General features: G+C 44.8%; 1 protein-coding gene across 1 annotated transcript in view; it reads right to left on the bottom strand.

Annotated features, from left to right (window-relative positions):
- TRIO (trio Rho guanine nucleotide exchange factor) overlaps nucleotides 1-23,445 on the bottom strand; it is a 964,000-nt gene that overhangs the window by 556,614 nt on the left and 383,941 nt on the right. Inside the window, exons 7-9 of the mRNA XM_029590045.1 lie at nucleotides 19,592-19,783; nucleotides 14,375-14,506; nucleotides 2,106-2,336 (exon numbers count right to left, since the gene is read on the bottom strand). Of these exons, the coding sequence (XP_029445905.1) occupies nucleotides 2,106-2,336; nucleotides 14,375-14,506; nucleotides 19,592-19,783 (555 nt within the window). The remainder of the gene's footprint in view (nucleotides 1-2,105; nucleotides 2,337-14,374; nucleotides 14,507-19,591; nucleotides 19,784-23,445) is intronic.

Below are 23,445 nucleotides of genomic sequence, written 5' to 3'. Positions count from 1 at the left end.
GAAGTATGTGTATGGGACATGAGGTCAATAAGTGTCTTGGGTAAAATACAGAGAACACCCACTGATCTGCCTAAAATGTCTCGCCAGTTTGCTATTTTTCAATGTCCTTCTTCCCTGCCATCCATCACAAACAATGCAGTAGGAATGTTTGTATGAGCTCCAAATCGGTCATAGGTGATGGTGGTGGTAGGAAAGTGTTGCTTATAATAATTTCTATTATACTCAAGAGAAAATGGTATGAATGTTTAAAACTGGGTTACAACAATGCATTAAACAATGGAGTGAGTTGTAAGGTCTGCAAAGCAGCGTAAAAGTCTGCCAAAAACAGGGCATAAAATTAATGGGTTTGTTTTTTCAAGAGTGGAGAATATTTATAACTGAAAATCTACTTGAACCAATCACTATCAAAGCCCTAGTGCCAAAAAGAAGGCTTTACACAAACTATTACATTACTACTCTCCTGTCTTATGTCTCTGCTTTAGTTTTCTTGACCAGAGATATTGATTTTATAAAATTTCACATTTTTAAAAAATTACCCAACCTCTATAGTCACAGGAATATATTATAATAATTATTAACAAGCATCTACACAGAAATGTGATAGCTGCATCACACACACCCCTCAAAAGCCTACAAATTTCTAGATGCAAGTTGTCACCCCAGTATTTGCTCAACACCTCTGATACCCTCCAGGTCCCATGGGAAATGTGACGGCCCTCCTGCCCTCTCGCCAGGCCTGGCAAGACTTAAAGAGACCACCCCCCGAAGTGGAGAGGCAATGCCCTTTATGTGCTAGCTTCAAAGTGCAGACGACACTGAGCGTCAAACGTCACACAGTGCCGTATAATAGCACTAGACAACTGCATTTGAGCTTTCCAACAAACAGCATGTCAACTGTCTGTGCTGAAATGCAGCTTGCCACAAAAAGGATATTACTTAAAAAAAAAAATCAGAAGGGCTGAAAGCTATTTGCCTTTTTTTTTTTTTGCTACATTTCTTTTCAAATAAAATGCACCATTCATTTCCAGCGCAAGTGCTATTAGGTATATTTTAAAAGGAGTGCACACGCGTCCTTAAACACATGATTTAGGCATAATAGCAAAAATACGCTTAGTTTTATATCGTGCAAGTAAATGCTTATCATTTAAAATATACCTACCACACGTATATGTGGAGCCTTTACGCACATACTCACAAGTGACAATGGGGGGGGGGGGAGGGGAGAGAGAGAGAGACTCTGTTAGAGAGCCAATCTGACACTCTATATTTCTCCCACTGTAGGAGGGGCACTTCCAACTCAGAGAGTGTTTTTGGGGGGGAGGGCAGTGTTACAAGGGTCTACAGACCCTTGTGCCCTAGGCAGACCAATGAAACACTGCCCTCCCCCCCAAACCCACCCTGAGTTGAAAGTGCCCCTCTTACAGTGGGAGATATATAGAGTGTCAGATTGTCTTCCTCCCCCTCTCACTTCCTCCCCGCCCCCCCCAAGGTTTCAGGATCCCTCTGGCCCAGACATGCGCCTCATCAGGACCAGCAGTACCCTCGTAACTTGGCACGTGTTGCCATGTTCTGCTTTGCAAAATTCGGGGGTTACGCACCTAAGTTTTGGCCCCACCCCGGAACTCCCATGTCCTGCCCCTTTTCTGCCTCCTTATTCTTGATGCGTGCACTCCCCAGTTTCTTAAATTTCGCGATGCTCGCATGCGGTCCACAGACACGTGTATGGGGCCATTTTTCGCACGAGCAACGCTTTTAAAATCTACCTGTATGCTTCTAAGGAAAAACATCATCATATTGCTCTCCATTAAATCAAGCCTGCTGCTTGCCTACTACACATATTAATTTCTAAGTGTCATATCAGTAAGGTATAGTTTTCAAAAGGTTTATATATCTACATAAACACATGCATGCACATGCTTATACATACATTACAGTTCTGTTGTATTATATTTTATGTGTTTGTGTGATTTGGTAAATCTTCTACAGTTAAGACCAGTACTAGTTATTAATAGGCATTATTTCTCCCGGCAAATGGCATTCCTTCTATACAATACTCATGTGCAAGGATATACTGGTATAGCTCCACCTGACCATATCAAACTAACCTGCTGTACATCCTGCTGAAACACACACAGCTGCAGCCGCTGATGTAGGCGGACCTTGCGGTGCTGCCAGATGTTCTCCAGTTGTCGCTGGTGATGCAGGACTTCATGGATGGAATCGAGGACATGCCGAACTGCCTTGGAGTAGTTTGCAGAGGCCGTCAGCGAGTCTGAACTGCCAGGAGTCAGAGGTCTTTGAAGTTTGTCAAGTAGTGACTTCCCATCTTGGCTAACCTGTTCAAGGAAAGTATTATACATTAGGAAAAAGTCCAGGTTAACCATTCCTCTTTAAAAACATATATGGAATTATAGTTCAAGTGGAATGAATAAATAAATAACACCCCAAAAAAATAACGTTTTTTTCCCCCCCCACACTGCTTTTTCTCTCATGAAACATCTGCCCACAACCCCCTCCCTCCTCAAACAGGACAGCATACCCAAACAGCTCAAGGGATCCTTGTTTGCTTTGCGGCTGGAGGAGCTGCTTCCTCTAAGGTGCGCCCTCAGGTCTGTTCATTGGTTGGCAGGGGCCAGAAGGCAATGGCTGCCATCTTCCCATCCCTCTGCAGACATAAGGACATCACCACTATGTTGTGCATTGAACAAACTGGCATGGACAGAACCTTTTTTTTTTTTGTTTTATTTAAAAACACTAAGTGTGACCATGGCTGTAAATGTGTAACCCTTAAGCCTGTATGAATGTGATCCATAACCCCTACCCAACAGATTACTAATCTCTACTATGTTAAGCAGTAAGAGTCGAAAACAGGAGTGTATGCCTAGGTGAGAGTGGATTTAGGGGGAATTCACAGGCTGTTCTGGAAACTGTTATAAAGTTTTGGGAAATGGATACCTCTCTGGTTTAATAAGGTAAATCCTGTTATCAAAATTACCAAGGGAATTTAGTGTGGATAACAGCTGAATGGAGGAGGTCCAGTGGTACAGTTACAGGCCCTAGTTACCTATCTGCCTTACACTAAACTTCTGCAGGACCTGGCAGTACTCCGCACTCACCCTAAGTTCTTATCTAAGGTAGCAACGGAGTTTCACATTAATCAATCCATTATACTACCTACCTTCTTTCCCACACCTACCCTCGGTGCTGCTTCCTGACATTTTCAGGGCTGCTACGTGGAGTTCTCTCCATACCTTTAGACCATTATTGCTGAGACAAGGCCGGAAGACAAGATTCCATCTTCGGCCAATCTGTCTTGCGCAACCTTTTTACAACTTGACGTACCAACACCCTTCCACCTGTCCGTTAGGGTTCAGGATGCCCTCTACCAAATTCCTCCCCAATCCTTGTGCCTATTGCACATCCTGGGTACATTTGGTGCATTTCTCGGACATCCTCAGCTCGGTACTCACCGGACTACCATCCTGCTTGTCCTGTGAGAAAGCAAATGTTGCTTACCTGTAACAGGTGTTCTCACAGGACAGCAGGATGTTAGTCCTCATGAAACCCACCCGCCACCCCACGGTGTTGGGTTCGTTTTCTTATTTTATTTTTCAGTACTTCCTGTAGCTTTAAACAAGACTGAAGGGGGACTCCTGCTGGCTGCAGGTTTAGTGCCATGCTGGGCATGCCCAGAAGGTGCCAGTCAAAGTTTAGAAACTTTGACAAAAGTGTTCTGTGATTGGGCTCCATCCTGTGATGTCACCCATATGTGAGGACTACCATCCTGCTTGTCCTGTGAGAATACTTTAAAATCGTCGGCTCAGTGTACTGCAGCAGTCAAAAAAGCAAACAGAATGTTAGGAATTATTAGGAAGGGAATGGTTAATAAAACATATGCCTCTGTATCGCTCCATGGTGAGACCACACCTTGAATACTGTGTACAATTGCCGCATCTCAAAAAAGATATAGTTGCAATGGAGAAGGTACAGAGAAGGGCAACCAAAATGATAAAGGGGATGGACAACTCCCCTATGAGGAAAGGCTGAAGAAGTTAGAGTTGTTCAGCATGGAGAAGAGACGGCTGAGGGGGGATATGATAGAGGTCTTTAAGATCATAAGAGGTCTTGAACGAGTAGATGTGAATCAGTTATTTACACTTTCGGATAATAGAAGGACTAGGGGGCATTCCATGAAGTTAGCAAATACCACATTTAAGACTAATTGGAGATAATTCTTTTTCACTCAACGCACAATAAAGCTCTGGAATTTGTTGCCAGAGGAGGTGCTTAGTGCAGTTAGTGTAGCTGGGTTCAAAAAAGGATTGGATAAGTTCTTGGAGGAGAAGTCCATTAACTGCTATTAATCAAGTTTATTTAGGGAATAGCCACTGCTATTAATTGCATCAGTAGCATGGGATCTTCTTGGTGTCTGGGTAATTGCCAGGTTCATGTGGCCTGGTTTGGCCTCTGTTGGAAACAGGATGCTGGGCTTGATGGACCCTTGGTCTGACCCAGCATGGCAATTGCTTATGTTCTTATGTTCTTATAGCTCTGCTTGAGCCATGGGACTGGCCCAATCAAAAGGTATTTGGATTAGACTGAAAATATACATTGTGAGGAACAAAGAAGCTATATCCTTGGTTTCTGTCTCCTTATTACTCAGTACTGTCTTCAAAAAGACACTATTACAGACTGATGACATCATTGTTAGTCTAAGCAGCCTAATGATAAATTGCGTCATTACTCTGGTGTCAGTGTCACTTCTTCCTTCCCTCCTAGATCCAAATGATCATAGGTGAATAAGTAAACCTTGCCTACATGAAGCTTTGTCACTGCTCCTGCTTTGGAATGATCAATGAGGCAGGTAAACTCCAACCACAGAGTAGATTTCGAAGATTCTCGTTAAAAGAGTTTCAGAGTGGCTGACAGAGTCGTAGTTAGGCCTGTGGCCAATATGGCCTTGGCCATAACCACCATGCCTCAAAGGCGCCACCGGCCCACTGCAGGGACCAGTGGAGCAAGAGGACCATGAGTGCCCCTTTTCTACCCCAAACCTTGGCCACTGGGGAGGAACCAATGGCGCTTCTTTCAGCTCCTCGGTTGAAACCTCAACCCCACTATTTGAACTGTAAGACTGTCTCTACGGATTGCTGCTAAATTCAAACATCAGCATCCCACAGTTCAAACAGCAGGGTTGAGAATTCAACCATGGGCCAGAAGAGAAAAGAGGTGCCGCATTTGCAAAGGAGCCTGCAAAACAGCAAGAACATGGGGTTTTGGAGGGCAAGGAGATCAGGTGAAAAAGGAGTCTGGGGAAAGAGAGCAGGGAAGAATGGAGACTGTCACATGGGGGCTAGTAGGGAGAGCAGGTGAAAACCAAAGACTGGGGGTGGGAGAGAAGGGGAAGAATAAGGATAGGGAGAGATCAGGTGGGGACTGGGGCACTGGGGGGGGGTGGAGCAAGGGAAGAATGGAGACTCAGGGGTGGCAGAACATGGGGAGAACTGGGACTCGGGCACTGTGGGGGTGTGAGAAAGCAGACAAAGAACAGGAGCTCAGGTAATTGCAGGAGAAAAGGGGAAGAATGGGCGATGAGGGAGAGAATAAGTGAAGAACAAGACAACTATTAACCAGGTTGACTTGAGAAAAAACAATGCTTATTCCTGGGCATAAGCAACATGGAATCTATCTACTATTTAGGATCCTGCAGGAACTTGTGACCTGGATTGGCTACTTTTAGAAAGAGAATGGGCTTGATAGGACCCTTGGGTCTGACCTAGTATGTCAGTTCTTATGACTTAACTTATGTCAGCTCTTTGGTGCAACCAGACTTAGCTGAATAACTTATCTAGCTAACTCTGAACATCAGTTAGCCCCTTAACTTATCTTGCTAATAGCCTCTAACTTATCTGGCTACATTTTAGCCAGGTAATAGGATATCTGACTAAAATTTAGCCGGATAAGTGCCCAAATATTCATTTATAGAGATAACTAGTGAGTTATCTGGCTAAATACCTCCGAATATGGACCACAGAGAACACGGTATGCATGCACACAGAGTGTGGCCACTAGGAGTCACCACTGTACAACAGCCGAAACACCCTCCCCCACCCCCTTACCCCATGCCACAGTGGCTCTGAACACTGTATCTCCAGCCCAAGTCACACCAAGGAGCAGAAGCTGGATCCAAGAATGAAACGCAGGTCTATGGCATGGCAGCACAACTAAAAGTGAGCCAATGGGCCCACTCTTCCCAATTTAAGCACAGGTACTCATCAGCATTAGGCTTATTATAACCACATCTGGCAGAATTTTTTTTAAATAAAGAAAGTATGTTCTTTGTGCGTTGGGTGATTGGCTACAGTAAATTGGACATGAGAAAGTGAACTCCGGTCTGCTGAAATGGCTTCTTCTTTCCTCGCCTCCCCTGATCACTGCCAGACTCTGTGCTTTCAGCTGTTACTAACCAAAAATATGGAACAAAGTACCAGTAACCCTGCTAGCATAAGTTTAGGAAAAAAGCTAAAGCATGGCTTTTCAGGCAGGCCCTCCCCTAAGATCCACATCTTTGACCCAACTTCCTGAACCCTCTACAAAGGACTGTGTTATACACAACAGGGACACAACTGGGTCTTGAAACTATTCACAAATGGAATTTCCTATGCTGGATCCCAATGCTTCATTAGTTACAAATTTTAATTTGATTGTACGCTGTTCTATTTCCTCTGTTCATTTACATTTATTGTAATCCGCCTTGAGACCAACTTTGGAAAAAAGCAGAATATCAAATGTTCATAAATAAATAATATATAAATGGTTTTTCCCATAGGCACAAATAGATTAAAGTCATTTATACATCAAGGAATTTCCCCCCTCCCCCATATAGCAGTGCTACACAGTACCACGTTTAAACCAAGGTGTTTCTTTCACACGTTGCTCACATTATTCATTTGGCGATCAGCTTTTTGGACCAATATATTCAACAGGTTACAGAACGGCAAATAGCTAACATACCAGCCCAAAGCAAACACAAGCACTGAGAGCCTAAAATACAGCAAATACAAAGGTTTTAGAGCTGTTTTTGTTTTGTTTAACATGAGAAGACATTTTCTTATCTGCTAATTTCCTTTCCATTAGTCCTGCTTCACCAGTCCACTCCTTGATGAGTGGGTTGTTGCCCCCTACCAGCAAATGGAGGCTGACAACAGTTATTTATACTGTGATATCACAGCCACTACTTAGCGGTGGTTCCAAGCAGCAGGAATCCAGTAACCTTCTGACAAAGCTTTGGATCAGACCTCCTCCATAAAAGTCAAACATATGCAAGCAAAACCCTGATGTTTCCCTACAATCATACCAGGAGGAGGGAAAAAAAAACAAAAACAAAACCATGAAGATAGAACAATTATAGAACACAGCAACCAAGTTCCAAGTTAGAACAATCTGCACACAACTCAGATAAGACAGCCTCGCTTCCTGGGTGGGTCCTAAATAGTGGCTGTGTTGTCACAGTAAGAATCAGCATTGCCTGCCTCCATCTGCTAGTAGGGTAAAAGGAGAAATTACTACTTAACTGGTAATTTTGTTTTCCTTAATGTAGACAGATGGACTCAGAACCAGTGGGTTATGCACCTCTACCAGCAGATGGAGACAAAGCAAACTGATGTCACAGTATACATACTCCTGCAGTGACATTAGCCTGCCAGTATTCTCTTCAAAAGCAATTGTGGAATGACTAGCAAAAAACATGATTAAAACAGACAACCATTTCAATACTCAAATAACAAAAAACACTGAATTCAGGCGTGAACATATGACTACTAGTCTAGGGACTGAACGAATACTTACCAGTAATCCCCTGGAACATGTAACCATAACACAATCATTCAGCAGCCAGGAAACTGAATCCATCTGTCTACATTAAAGAAAATGAAATTATCAGGTAAGTAGTAATTTCTCCTTTCCTAGCATTTAGACAGATGGACTCAGGATCAGTGGGATGTACCCAAGCTACTCCCGAATATGGTGGAAGGCTGCCCACTCTCCAGTCAACACCACACATGTAAAGGCTACATCCTCCCGGGTCTGCACATCCAGACAATACCTGAAAAGGTGTGTAAGGAAGACCACATCACAGCTCAGCAAATGTCGACAGGAAACAACAATCTAAGTTCTGCCTATGACACTGCCTGAGCCCTAAAGGAATGAGCCCTAACCTGAGTAGGCAATGGCTTTTCAGCAGCCACATATGTGGCTGCGACCACCTCCTTAATCCAGTGAGCTATTATAGCCCATGAAGCTGGCCCATCCTGTTTTCTTCCACCATGAAGGACAAACAGGTGATCCGTCTTTTGGAAAGGTAAAGAAACCTCCAGATACCTCATGACATGTTTCTTGACATTCAAGGAACAAAACAAGCGATATTCCTCCACATCTCTTTCCTTATCCAAGGATGGCAAGGAAATGGATTGATTCAAGGGAAAATCCGAGTCCACTTTAAGCAAACATGAAGGAAAAGTACGCAACTGAAACCCTCCTGGAATCACCCGAAAGAACGGCTCCTGGCAAGACAAGGCCTGCAGCTCAAAAATTCGACGCAGAACATATCGCCACAAGAAACACTGTTTTCAAGGTCAGTAACCGCAATGAAAGGCCCCACATCAGCCAAAAAGTAGGACCTGCCAAGAAATCCAACACCAGATTAAGACTCCACAAAGAAACCGATAACCGCAAAGGAGGACAAAGATATTTCACTCCCCTCAAGAAACGGGCCTCATCAGAATGAGACAATAAGGATTCACCATTCACCTAGCCCCTGAAACAGGTACGAGCCGCTACCTGTACCTTCAAGGAATTAAGGGGCAATCCTTTATTCAACCCATCCTGCAAGAATTCCAAAATGAGAGAGATCTTAACTGAACGAGGAAGCACACCTCGATCTTCACACTAATCTTCAAACACATGCCAAACCCACTCATAGGCTTAGGAAGTGGAGAACTTTCATGCTCGAAGCAAGGTGGCAATCACCATAGCAGAATATCCAGCTTCAACAGGCGAGCCCTCTCAAACCGTAAGACAAAATAGAGATGGATCTTCACGAAGAACAGGCCCCTGCTGCAACAGATTTCTGTGCAGCGGAAGACAGAGGTGAGAGTCTACCAGGAGTCTTCACAGATCTGCATAGTATGGTCTCCTGGGCTAATCCAGTGCCACTAACAGCATCATCCCCCTTGTGGCCTTCGACCCTCTGAACTATTCTGCCCAACATGAGCCAGAGGGGAAAGGCATACACCAGCTTGTCTTCCAGCCAGGCCTGCACGAGAGCATCAATACCCAGGGCCTTTGGATCCCTCCTGCGACCAAAGAATCGATGAACTTTCGCATTGCGAGAAGTTGTCAGCAAGTCTAGAAAGGGAAGGCCCCAGCTGAAATGCCTCATCTGACAATACTCATTCTCCGGGGTCCACACTCTCCCTGCTGGGAAAGTCTGCTCTTACATTGTCTTTTCCTGCAAATGTGGGATGTCAAAATGCCCTGAAGATGCATTTCCACTCATTCCATAAGTTGTTTTCTTTCTTGCGACACTTGCTGGCTCTTGGTTCCTCCCTGCCAATTGATGGAAGCCACCATCATTGTGTTGTCTGACATTACTTGGACTGCTCGACCCTGCAGCCTGTTGCTGAACTGCAAGCATGCCAACCGGACTGCCCAGGCTTCCAGCCAATTGATGCTCCAGAGAGACTCCTCTGTATTCCAACACCCTTGCGCTGATAGTTCCTGACAGTGAGCTCCTCAACCTTGGAGGCTCGCATCTGTTGTAGCACCAATCAGTCCAGTGATGTCAGGGAGACTCCCTTTCTCAGGTGATCCGCTTGAAATCATCACTGGAGGTGACAGCAAACTTCCATCGGCAGGTGAAGCCAAATCGAATAGTCCTGAGACTGAGTTCCAATGAGGCAGCAGAGAGTGTTGAAGTGGACGCATATGCACCCTCACCCAATGCACCACTTCCAAAGTCGCCACCAAAGAGTCCTGTACATAAGACCATATTGTCGGGCGTATAGTGTTCACCAAGAGACACACCTGGGACATCAACTTCTGAATACAAGCTTCTGGCAGAAAAACTTTGCCCTGCTTTGTGTCGAACCGCACACCCAGAAACTGAGATGGCTGAAGACCGCTCTTGGCCAGGTTCACTATCCAGCCAAGGTCTTGCAAAAGAAATATTACCTTGCGGTTCACCAAACAGCTCTCTTCGAAAGACTTGGCCCAAATCAACCAGTTGTCTAAATACGGGTGTACTAGGATCCCATCCTTTCTTAGCTCTGCCACCACTACCACCGTAACCTTGGAAAAGGTTCTGGTAGTGATGGCTAGATCAAGAGGCAGCACCCGAAACCGATAATGGCACCCCAACACTGTGAAGCGCAGAAAACGCTGGTGTTCCAATTGGATAGGAATATGGAGGTATGCCTCAGACAAATCCAAGGAAGACAGGAATTCCCCCGAATGTACTGCCATTATCACTAAGTGCAATGTTTCTATGCGAAAATGAGTCACCCGCAAATGACGATTGACCCCTTTGAGATCTAGAATGGTAGGAAAGGAGCTCTCCTTCTTGGGCACAAGGAAATAAATGGAATATTGCCAAGTATTTTCTTGACATGTGGGTACTGGAACCACAGCCCTCAGATTGAGGAGCTTCGACAGTGTAGACTCCATCACCTGCTTCTTCTGCGGGAAGTGGCAGGGAGACGACATGAACACATCCCAAGGAACACTGCAAAATTCCAGCACATATCCTTCTCGTATCACTTCCAGGACCCACTGGTTCGATGTGATCTTGACCCACCTCTGATAAAAGAGAGAGAAGTGTCCCCCTATCTCTAGTTCCCAAGGGTGGGTCAGCAAACCTTCATAGGGAGGCTTGGGAGGTTCCATTACCCAAGCCCCCGCCCTGCTTGTGCTATCTGGGACAAAAGGCCGAGTTCTCTGGTTCCTTTGTAGGGCCGAAAATGCTTGAAACTTCTTAGATGACCCCTCATACCAAAGGGGCAATATAACTGCTTATCTTCGGGCAGGTGAGGAACCGGAGATTCACTCCACTTACTGGCCTGCTTCTCCAACTCGCTTCCAAACAAGAGCGAACCTTTAAAGGGCAATGTTGTAAGGTTAGCCTTGGAGGTCGCATCGGCCAACCAATTTCTCAGCCATAACTGGCATCTGCCGCTATTACCGAAGCCACTCCTCTGGCCAAGGTGTGGACCAAATCACAGCCCGCATCTGCTAAAAAGGCAGCGACGGGTTCCATCACTGCCCTGGAATTCACTCCAGTCATCAACCCTCCTGAGAGAGAAGCAAACAAGAGTAAGCCACCAGGAAACAGGAAGCTATCTGCAATTCATTGCCACTGCTTCAAATGCTTGTTAAAGGATGGCCTCAATTCTCCTATCATGCACATCCTTCAAGGCTACTCCTCCCTCCACAGGGATAGTCGTCTGTTTAGAGACGGCACAGACAAGCACATTCACTTTTGGAAAACGCAGGTGCTCTCTCATCACTGGATCCAGGGTGTGTAAGTCTTCCAAGGTCTGACCCCCTTTAAAATTTGCTTCCAGGGCATCTCACTCAATATCCATCAATTCTTGAATGGCCCTAGGACTCCCAGCATCTTCAATGACTGGGTGATCAGGGCCGGCAGTTCATCTCTATGAAAGAACCGCAACATAGTCCTATACGATTCCAATCCTGGGGGGATTTCTCCATCCTCCAGAGAGTCAGGATCTGCCTCATCATCAGTGCCCTTTGAATTCCTGTCAGGAATACCTGCAGCTCGAGGTATACTTCTGCACTTAAACAAAGTACTGGAGGAAGGAGAGGCCACCGTCTGAGGATATGGCCTGACAGAATTGGACGTGGCTGAGAACTATACCTGAAGGGAGGATTGTAATCTCTGAAAAGAATTCTACCCAAGAAAAGGTAGAAGAATCCATACCAAAGCCACTGACTGCGGCACCGACTGGGCTGCCATCCCCTGCTGAGGAACCAGTCAAGAGAGTTCCAATATCAGGCGTTCTTCCTGACACATCTTTACTCATAACCTCATCAGGCTGGGAAGAACCAGGCTTAGTAAAATCCAAGGAAGGTAATTCTCCTTAAGCTTCTGAACAGCGCTGGCACAAGTTAGAGGACATGCCAGGCTGAGACGCCAGTATATGACAGGCAGCACACAGGGCAAGGTGCTTAGATTTCTGAGTTGTAGGCACCATATTTTTTTTTGTGCATTTACAATTTTAGGGGCCCAAATTTTAGGCATCCAGGGGTCAGGCATTCAAAGGTTGGGCGCCGCAATGCTATGCATTCCAACCTAAGCGTACACAAACACAACCAATTTGTGCACCCAGAATAGGCATGCATCCAATCCGAACGTCATTACAACCTGAATGCCCAACTTAAGTGTCCAAAAACCTGGACGCACAGCGCCAGAAACCTCGCTGAATTGACATCCAGAAGAGGGCAGCTGAACGCACATGCAAAAGCGTGCAAAGATGTTGTCGCAGTGTGCAATGGAAAAGCCTCAGAGCAGGGCCTACCCAAAAGAGGCTGCTCAACCCGCCAGGCTGCCCCCATCCCCGAACCTCCCTCGAGTCGGAACCAAAGTTGGAACGGTGTGCAAGCTCGGAGACCAGAGAAGGGAAATCCCTGAAAACAACCCACCTTCACTGCCTCTGTAAGTTTTTTTTTTTAAAACACTTACGTGAGCTCAGCTCTTCTCAGCTGAATACAGAGATGGTCTCTGGCTGTGGGAGGGGGGAGGGCATATGCCATCACCACCGCGCTCAGCTTCCTGCACCCGCTACCTTCAAGCTGTGCAATCAGCTAAGTCGATGCCAGCTGAAACCAGCTACTGGACCAAGGTACGCGTCTGAAGGACCACAGAAATCACCTCAGGAATTCTGAACCAGAGGAGGGACCATCTGATATCACTGCAGGAGAGCAGGACAATCAATTTTACTTTCAAAATTCTTCTTATAAAAGCTGAAGCAATCCCCAGAAAGGAGATGCACATCCACCACCTGCTGGAGATGGAGAATACTGGCAGGCTGTCACTGCAGGGATATATATACTGTGACGACAGTTTGCTCCGTCTCCATTTGTTGGTAGAGGTGTATAACCCACTGGTCCTGAGTTCATCTGTCTACATGCTAGGAAACAATCCACTTGGCAGAAACTGGACTGGTGCAGCAGGACGAGATGGAATTTATTTTTTTTTTGGTAACAAAAAGTTCATCTGACAGGGAATTCAAGAAAAACATCTGTAGCAGCAGAGTGAAAGAAAAATTGGAAATGACGCTCCATGGCCTCATCAGTTATTTCACTCTCTTGGAGAAAGCCAGCAACATTAAGGGAAAAGGGAAAACAGTTACTACAGCAAACCGAGGCCATTCGTACAAATTCTGCCAGCTACTCATTCTCTGACCCCAGGAAACTGGAACAAGTGACTCTACTGCATATTTGGTAACCTCCACAGAGCGACTATAGTTACCAACCATAACAGTAGCAGAATGGCCCTATCAGGCTTCCAAAAAAGGGCCTACCTGCACAGAGCCACAACCTCAACATTAATGAGCACAGGGTGGCTGGATGTTTCACATAACAGCCTCACAAATTTTGGTGGCTGTTTGGATTTATATAAATCGGGGTGGTAAGACATGGCAGAAGTCTGGGTGTTGAATTAAACAGGAGTCTTGCAAGAACCAAAGCAGAAAGATGACAAGGGCTGGGAAAACCTATCAGTGGAGGTGATAAAGGCCAGCACTGCATCAGAATTTATGCATGCTTGAGATGGATACAGAGGGCAGTAGTAAGAACAGGGTACAGAGGTTGAGTAAAAGACCTGAGAGAGCTGACATTGGTTTAAGTATGGTGAGAACTAGAGAGGAAGAATTTCAGTGGGGAGACTGGATGGGCCAATTGGTCTTTATCCACCAATATTAAGTATGTTACTATTACGCTATTATTTCCAAATGATTATTCCAGTAAGGAACTCAAGAGACTCAGGTTTTCTGATATCCTGCTGACTGAGACATTCTCCGGGATCAATGCACTGATGAACACAGGGCTGAGCAAAGGAACCCTGAGGGACAAAACCATTTAAGTTGATTAAGAGCTGAAGTGGAGAGAACTCCATGGGATCCTTTGGGACAGTCACCCAGGTATGGCCACAAGGAAAAACAGAAAAATATGAAAACATGCCCTTCAGTGAAAACACTGTATATGATTCTTGTTTTAGAAAGCTGGTTAGGGAGAAACAAGAGAGCTGATAATCAGAGAATGCAAGGACTCTGAAAATAAAATGCAAGATGCTGCTTACCTCAGAATAAGCCAGTGTGATATGTTCATATATTCCTTGGTGATGATGAATGGCATCTTCTAAATCCTGTAGCTCTGAGGGAAGCTCCACCTCACCACAGGCCTTGCACCATGAATCCACATTGCTCATGTACTAAAATAAGGGGGGGGGGGGGAAAAAACCAGAGAAAATTATTAATAGACAAGGAGGAAAATAAAATTACATCTCAAGCTTTTGTCTCTGAAACTATGAGGAGGGAGTGGGACATATTTGTGACTATTGTTTTCTTGATGTACACAGCATGAGTTTAAAAAAAAATAAATAAATACATTTCCCCATAGAATCAACAGAATGGACCATCATTCTCCTCAGCAAAGAAGAATATTTGCAGGTCAAACTCAAGGGCCCAGCGGTAATGCTCCACACTGCCAGGCAGGCCCCGTCAGTTCAATTCCAGACTCCTGCTCCTTGGACTAGACAAGGCAGGAGTAATTGATGGGGAGAAGAGAAACAGGGGAAAGGGGCAGAGTCAGAAAAGGGTACAGCTCTGATGTAGCAGTACATACAAGTGGCAAACACGGACCAAAGCAAGGTGCTTTGGAAGCCGAGGTTTGGCCAAAATATTATTTGCTTTTCCAAGGAAATCCATGGCGCCCTGCAAGCATGTATAACCCGTTTCTCCTGCGATCAATACAGTAACAAGCCTTCTAATTAAGAACGCAGGCAAGCATGAAGGCTCTCTGCAGAGATGCAAGCAGAAAAGAGGGAAGGGAGAAGCCTGGCAACAGATAAGATGACAAGTATCCCCCCCTCCCTCCCCCCCAAGCAGTTAACTTCAAAGTCAAGGGAATTGTTTTCTTGGCAAGTACACGGGAGCACGACTACCCAACGTTCAGGCTGCCACGGCAGACAAACGGCAGGTCAGCTCAGAATTCACCTTAACCCAAAGACCATTATCCAGAAAAGGCACAGAGGCCAGAAACTCCTGAGAAAAGCACAAAAGGAGGCAAGGAAACCACTGAAAATGTGTACACAAACTGGAATAGTTGTAGCTGCAAGCGCCCAGCTTGAAACCAATCGTTTGCGAAGCTGGACTGTTTAAAGTCTTGCCAGTTCGCCCCCACCATTCTCCCTCCCACCCACTGTTAATCAAACAGCTGATAAATCACTGCCAATTTTCCTATAGAGAGAGTATTAGAAACCGTTACACTTAAGCACCAAATGAACACAGCATAAGAGGCAATTAAAAATCTAATTCAATTAAGGAAAACCAGACATCACAAATTGTTTCCTTTCCTCTGACTTCTCTTTCACCAACATCTCAGATATAAAAAAAAAAAAAAAAAAGCCACGATACCCACAGGAACTGCTCTGGTAAAACATGGATGAATGATGAATTCCAAAGCCTGGGCAGTTCAGCACAAGGTCTCATGAAGCAGATTACCCTCCTCATTCCAGTACTGCACATGAAACCTCAACCTCACTGGAAACCACCCCCAGATTCCTCTCTAAAGGTTCAAGATTAGGCATGTAATGTCTTCCAGTTGTTGGGGTTTCTGGAATCATGTTTGTCATCTCAGAAACTTTTCAAGTCCTGCTCATCTCCAGACCTTTCCAGCTCAGGCGGCCTCTGGCTGCCACGAGCCTTCACTCACGGCTGCCAGGACATCATGCCATTTATGAGGGAATTTGAGAGGAGGGGGCAATGCTTTTGCTTTTTCTATATTTATGTTATGGTGTTGCTTGCTGTAAATGTGTATTTTTTTGAGATTCTGTAATCCACTTTGAACGAACTATATAATTTTGGAAAGGCAGAACGTAAATCCTTAAATTAAAACATAGAGAGGTCGATATTCAGCACCATTTAGCCAGATAAATAAAGACTTATCCGGTTAAGTGGCAATGGTTGAATATCTAGCCGTATTAAGTGACTGTTACTTAGCCGGATAAGTTCTTATCTGGTTATGTATTGAGAGGGAAATAAAAGTATCAGAGAGGAACTACTTATCTTGTTAGCTTAGCAAGATAAGTGCCAATGTTCAGACTTGTCCTGTTAAGTTAACCGGGTAAGACAGACCTGCTCAATAGCAGGCCTAAAGTTATCCAGATAAGTCTTATCTGGCTAACTTGTGATTTTTATGGGGATATTTAACAGCATAGTTGTGCTGCTGAATATTCCATGAGAGTTAGTCAGATAAGTCTTATTTAGATAATTCACTTAGCCAGATATTTCTCAACAGTGACCTTGAAGGGTTTGGAGATGGAAACATTGAACCACACTATTATACGGGGCTTCCCAAACCTATCCTGGGGACCACACAGCCAACTGGATTTTCAGGATATCCGCAATCAATATGCATGAGATACAGTGGCGTACACTTGGTCTCCGATGCATGCACATTTCTCTCATGCATATTTCATTGTGAAAACAGTGAAAACCAGCCAGAGGCGAGGTCACCAGGGCAGATTTGATACATCATCCCATAACAGAACCTAGGTCAATCTAAATAATGCCAACATTTGATGACAAATACAAATCAAACCCATTGTTTTTACAACAGCGCAGGAAGGTGCTACAACAGGATTTCCACAGGGAAGCTGAAGCAGCGGGTAGTTAACGCAAGCAGAAAAGCTTTACCAGCAGGGGAGAATGCAAGGGAATGATATGCTCCAGAAACTGAACCGCCTCCCATAGGAGCTGTCTTGTTCATCTCACTCAATATATGCAACACAAGGTGGTAACTGGAAGCTCCGAGTGCAAGAAAATGCAACATCAAACTTCAATTCACAATCACTGGAAAAGACTTTCACAGTGTGAGCTAAGCATCTGATGTCATAAGACTTACAGTTCAAAGTTCTGTTAGATCTACCATTTTGCAAGTCAGAAATGTTCATGTGTCTGAATGAGAAAATGTCATTTTTTGGAAAGTTAAAATAATAAGATACTAAATTCTAATGTAAAAAGAACAATTTCGGAAAGTACAATATTTAAAAAATAAAGGTTAATGGAAAGTGTGTGCAGAAAAGAAACATTCAAGGTATTTGATTACCTTGTTAACTAACAGCTTTAGAAATACAATTACAATTATCAATTTAACATACTTTTTAGCTATAAAAAAAAACATATTACAGGGTAGTTTTGAAGAAAATTTATGCTTGTAAAATAGTTTTTACAAGCGTAAATGGGCTTTTTGAAAATTACTCTGGGGGTTGTACACATAGAGGCATTTTTCCATGTACTTGAAAACCACGCTCCTGGGGATGGAGTTATGGCAGGAGAATCATTTATCTGCATACTTTTAACATAAGAAATTGCCATGCTGGGTCAGATCAAGGGTCCATCAAGCCCAGCATCTTGTTTCCAATAGAGGCCAAAACCAGGCCACAAGAACCTGGCAATTACCCAAACACCAAGAAGATCCCATGCCACTGAAGACAATAATAGCAGAGGCCATTCCCTAAGTCAACTTTATTAATAGCAGTTAATGGACTTCTCCTCCAAGAACTTATCCAAATCTTTTTTAAACCCAGCTATACTAAGAGGTAGATCTTTAAAAAGTATGCGCGCGCGTACTTTTGTTCGCGCAACTGGCGCGAACAAAAGTATGCCGGATTTTATAAGATACGCGCGTAGCCGCACGTATCTTATAAAATCTGGGGTCGGCGCATGCAAGGCTGTGCAAAATCGGCAGCCTGCGCACGCTGAGCCGCGCAGGCTGCCTCTGTTCCCTCTGAATCCGCTCCGAAATCGGAGCAGCCTCGGAGGGAACTTTCCTTCCGCGTCCCCCCACCTTCCCCTCCCTTACCCACCCCCCGGCCCTACCTAAATCCCCCCCTACCTTTGTTGGTCAAGTTACGCCTCAGACTAACTAGATTCCTCCTCAGAGATGGAGGGTATGCCCAACTAATAAGGGCTAGATCCCACCACTGGGTCCTCTGATGGAAGCTTTTGAGATATGGGACTCCCACTTGGGAGAACAAATCTGACATTCTTTACCGCATTAGCAGCTAGTCACAAGGAAGGCAACAAACAGATCAAGAAAGAATTTACCAATTTGGCCACCTAGACTATTCACTGTTGTGTTCTTTGACCCAGAGTTGGGGCAGAGACATCTTCCTCTGAAACCAGTATAGGGTCATCCTCCAATGAAGCTCCAACTGGATTCCAGGAGACTTCATCTTGAGACCAAAGCAACAATAGAGCATATCTGATATGGAGTCTCCAGATGAGGCCCATGACTGAGGAGGCAAGACAGGAATAAGGACACCAACATGGAGGGAGGCAACTGTAAAGAGTCTCCTCCAGGACCTGTTCCTCCATTGAATGCATCAAGAACACCGGGAACTGATGCATTGATTGCAACAAGGTCTGGTGCATCAACAGCTCCGAATGTTGAAGTATCGATGGGGTACATTTCGGTGGTGCAGACTGCACTGCTGGCTTCAAGGAATGACACCTCTTTTTCCATTGTGCTGATAAGCCCTGCAAGAAGGGGAAAGCGACCTGCTCGACCCCTGAACTATGGTGGATATGGAATCTGGCACCACCGTGCAGGAAACTTTCCTCAAGGAGCTCCTACCCGATTCAGCATGGAGGGAGCCTGGAAAAAGGCTCTGCTCAGAGGAGATGAACAATACCAACTTTTCATTAACCTATGGAGTTCTTCCATCTTCTAGGATCTGTTCCTCTGAGACATCAGAAACATCTGGCCACAGTCATAGCAGTTCACTGAGTGTGTATGTGCATATGTATATGTGTATATGTAAAAAATAGAGAATATCTAAAAGATGTCTGGTTCCAAGAAAGCCACCTCCAGTGGCTTCAAGAACTGTGTATGTGGCTACAAGATATACATCACTAACTGCTACAACGAAATGATGATAATTAAGTGAACTGCTATAGGTACTGAAAAGTGCTGTTGAGGGGCAACCAAGGCAGTGAGACAAATCAAAAACTAGTTAGAAGAAGCAAAAATAGATTAGAAGTAAAAAGTACAAAATTAAGGTGAGCAAGACAGTACACAGCCGTATAGAAGCTTGAACAAAAAAAGAAAAAAACTGAGGGGCTCACAAGGCAGCACATGCATGGGAACTATTGCGCATGCTTAGAAGTCAAACTTTACTGAGTTAAAGAGAGGGGTCTGTTTTGCAGCAGAAGACATGCCATGGCTAATTCAGCCTTGCCTGTCGACGGAGATTCTCTCCTCAACCTTCCCCTCTGTCTTTTTATATACTGACCTGTTCGGCCTTCTGGTGAAATATGGCAGACATTTCAAGTAAAGTGCTGCGTTCATCCAGGGCTGCAGCAAACGCCTTCCATTCCTGCTCCAGCTGGCTGGCAATCTGCTTGATTTGCTGAGAGGCGTAGTGGCCCGACTCCACCAAGCGACTGGCCACCGACATGATGCGGTTTATGTTTACGTACACATTCTGGGAAGAGAGGGGGAGAAAGGGGTTTGTTCAGCAAAGGCAAACACATAATATCTTTAAATCTGCTGGGGGAAGAGAGCACGCCATCATTTATGGAGATGCAGGATGCAGTTCTGAAGATGTTGTCAATGAAAAAGCAGGTGACACTAGCAGCATGCTGACCATAGGCGACACTGTCAGTGAAATATAGCCATCAAAGAACCAAAACACCAAACACCACGGCCTAGAGCACATCACAGTGGTGGTGTGTACATAGATTCACTTTAGAAAGTAAAGGGAGACGTATTCCAAATTGCACGGGTACTCATAAATCAAGCAAATGCCAGGCATCACTCAACTGATACCTGACACTTCCTTGATTTACAGGTGCCCCTACAATTTAGAATACTTCTGCCTTTACATCTGCAGTGAATTTACGTACACACCACCACTGTGACTGAGTGACATAGGACTTACCATTTTAGCATCTGAAACAAATTACGGAGGCCCACAAACAACGTTCAATGATTCTTCATATACATTCATATATTCGGCCCTCATTTTTAGTTTCCTAACAGTATCTTGCTTAGGGATACAGATCTGACACAAAGTTTTACTAGTGAATTCTATGGACAAGTTCTGACTTAAAGAAAAAAAATATATATATATATGTAAAAATAGATTCTAAACAAAGTCACAGTTTTTACCCCATAGCTCACTTTCAGGTAAAGAAGACACCACTATAAGCAGAGATGGCTGGCACACCACACAATTTTTTTTATTTAATTGTAACAATGATTTCCAGAACTTATTTGCTCTGCTTTATGGTGCACACCAACCACATTAGGGACTGTTCAATGCTACTTTCTTTTTTCATAACTCTTTATTTAAAGCAATATCAGATTCAGATTAATGGTGGGTTCCCATAATTTGCAAGTCAAAGGAAAAATAAATCAATGCTACATTTTAATAACATTTCACTGACATTTACAGATCCCTCTGTTGTAGCCAGGGCAGAACATTTTCTAGACATACAAGACACTATTGGTGGTTGCTCTCAATCTGGAGGGGGTGGGGGTGGGGGGCTGCGAATGTGACAGCCAATATTGCAAGAAGCAGGCTGCCATCTGCCACCCCACCCCTTCCCGTCCAGTTGAAGGTGAGAGAAGAGCTGTCTGCCAGGGACCCTGCTTTCCTGCGGCAGATCTTTCAACATTCTGTGGCAAGAGTTAGCAAATTCAGTGGCAATTAAGTGGCAAATTTGCATAATTGTTTGTATTTTAATTTGTTTTTTTTTCTTAATAAAAATAAAGTTGTTTTCTGACATTTCTGTGTCCACTTATTTTACTTGTTTTTTATTGGAGGAAAATGGATCTTAGTGATTGGGGATGAGAAGGGTGGAGGAGTCGGGATCTAGAATAGGGAGAGAATATTCAGATGAGGGAGGGAAAGGTGATCTCAGAGGAGGGAAATGAAAGAATGAAAGACAGGAGGGTGGCGGGATGAGGACTAAGAGATGGAGGCAGAGAGAGGAGAGGAAGGAGGAATCAGGGAGGATAAGAAAAGGGAAGGAGGGCAGGGGAGGGAAGAGGAATCAGGAATGCTTAGAAGGAGTGAAAAGAAAGGGAGTATTGTGGATGGAGGTGGAAGAGAAGGAGGGAAGATGAAGAAGAAAAAAAATCAGGATGGGGGAGAATAAAGGAATTAACAGCCCATAATCGCACCCCATCCCCTCATTCCCTTACCTCCCCCTCTAAAGCTTCTTTGATTCCCTCACACCCCAATAGCCCCTCCATTCCTCTCACTCATGCCCTACATTCCCTGCATCTCAATTCACTTGCACCCCTCATTACTCTCCACACCCACTCCAATCTCCTCATTTTCTCCCCAATTTCCTCCCTCAGTTTCACAATGGGCACTCTCCCATCCTGCACAATCCTTCTCTCACTTACTCTTCCTCCTCAACTCCTGTGATCCCTCAGTCACTCTTCCACCTAAGCCCCAAGATCCCCTGACGTAGGATCCTCATTTACCTGCTCTAATCCTCCCACATTCCCCTTTTTCCCTTACTCCCTTCCCCTTACACCATGACCCCCTACTCACTCTTCCATCCACCTCAATTCTCCTCATTCTCTCATATTCACGGCCCCCATCTTTTTATTCTCCCTTATTCACTACACTTCTCCACCATCGTCTTTACTCTTCCTTGTTCACTTCCCTTCCCTGTCTTCTTACTCTCCATTGTTCACGTCCCCCAACTGATCCTCTCTGTTCCCTGGTTTACTTCCCTATCCCCAATCTCCTTATTCACCCTTGTCCATGCCCCCTCCTCCATAATCCCTCCTCCATAATCCCTTCACTCACCCTCATTCACTCTCCTTCCCAACTCACTCTGATTCCTAATCCCCCACAATCCCTTCAATTACTCTCATCCCCACTCAACATCCCCATGAGCCCTTCATCCTCCTCCTCTCTCTCCCAGCTCATGCACATTGACTCCTACCCTAATCCCATCTTTCACCTTTCTACTCTATCCCCACCTCATTTATCTCATTTACTCGCTCCACTTGATCCTCTCACTCACCCCTCCATGGCCGGAAAAAGGAGGAAGACCATGGCCTTGCAGCATCTTAAGCCGCATCCTCTACCTCACTTGCTGGTCCCCAAGTCACACTTTGAACCATGTGGTTCAAAGCACAACATTCAGGCACCAACAGCAGAGGAGGAACGCGCAGCCTGAGGCACTACAAGGCCGAAGGTTCTCCTCCTTTTTCCAGCCAAGGAGGGCAAGAGAGGGCATCAGGGTGGGGTAGTGGTAGCAAGTGGACAGGCGCCAGAAGCAATGTGCCGTCCCATTACCACCAATGAAGCTTCTCTTCCGAGAGTGAAGCTGCCAGAAGGAAGAGGAAGACACCGTATCATGTGTCACTGCTACCAATGCCAGCTCTCTGCCAGATTCAACCCAGTGCCCAATCTCCTGCGGCAATTTGGCCAGGACTGGCCAATTCCACCAGAATGGCCAAATTTTGCCCTGCCGTTTGCATTTACTTTTCTTGCCCACCTGCTGAAGCAGAGAGGAGTCAGGAAAGAGTGAGGCTGTCTGCTTCTACCATCCCCACACAACAAGACAGAGAGAACCTAGAGAGCAGTCACCTGCCCCATTGCTGCCAAAGGAGAGAGAAGAGCTAAAGATAATTCCTAAATTTACATATGCGATATTCTTTTCAGTGTTCTGAGATTAATTATTTCAACCACCTCTATTGAACTGAAGGTTGAGAAGTTTGGAATCCCTGTGAAGTTACTGGGGGCAGGGGGAAGGAGGTCGCTTGACATGGTACAGATCGAGAAGGACTACACTATAGTTACCAAGGCAAATTCCCAACAAATAAAGCTGAGATCAAAAATGTCAGGGCTCATCAGTTTGCCATCACTAAAAACGCAATTATTTATGTTATTTATTAATCGCTTTCACAAATTGCCCTAAGCCCTTATTTGGCACAAATGTTTTCCCCAAGGGCACTAATGCAGTGGGTCATCATTAAATGGTTTCAGTGCATAATTTTAAACTTTGTGACATAATAGTGCTAGCATTTATTATTTGTAATCCTTTTTTTTTTTTTTTTTTAAATCAGGTCCTCTGTTCATAGGAGGAGCAAATCTTCAGGCATTGCTAAGGCCAAACA

This window comes from Rhinatrema bivittatum, chromosome 2 (assembly GCF_901001135.1).
Source record: "Rhinatrema bivittatum chromosome 2, aRhiBiv1.1, whole genome shotgun sequence".
In the NCBI taxonomy this organism is placed as follows: Eukaryota; Metazoa; Chordata; class Amphibia; order Gymnophiona; family Rhinatrematidae; genus Rhinatrema; species Rhinatrema bivittatum.
This window is presented reverse-complemented; position numbering and strand designations above follow the sequence as displayed.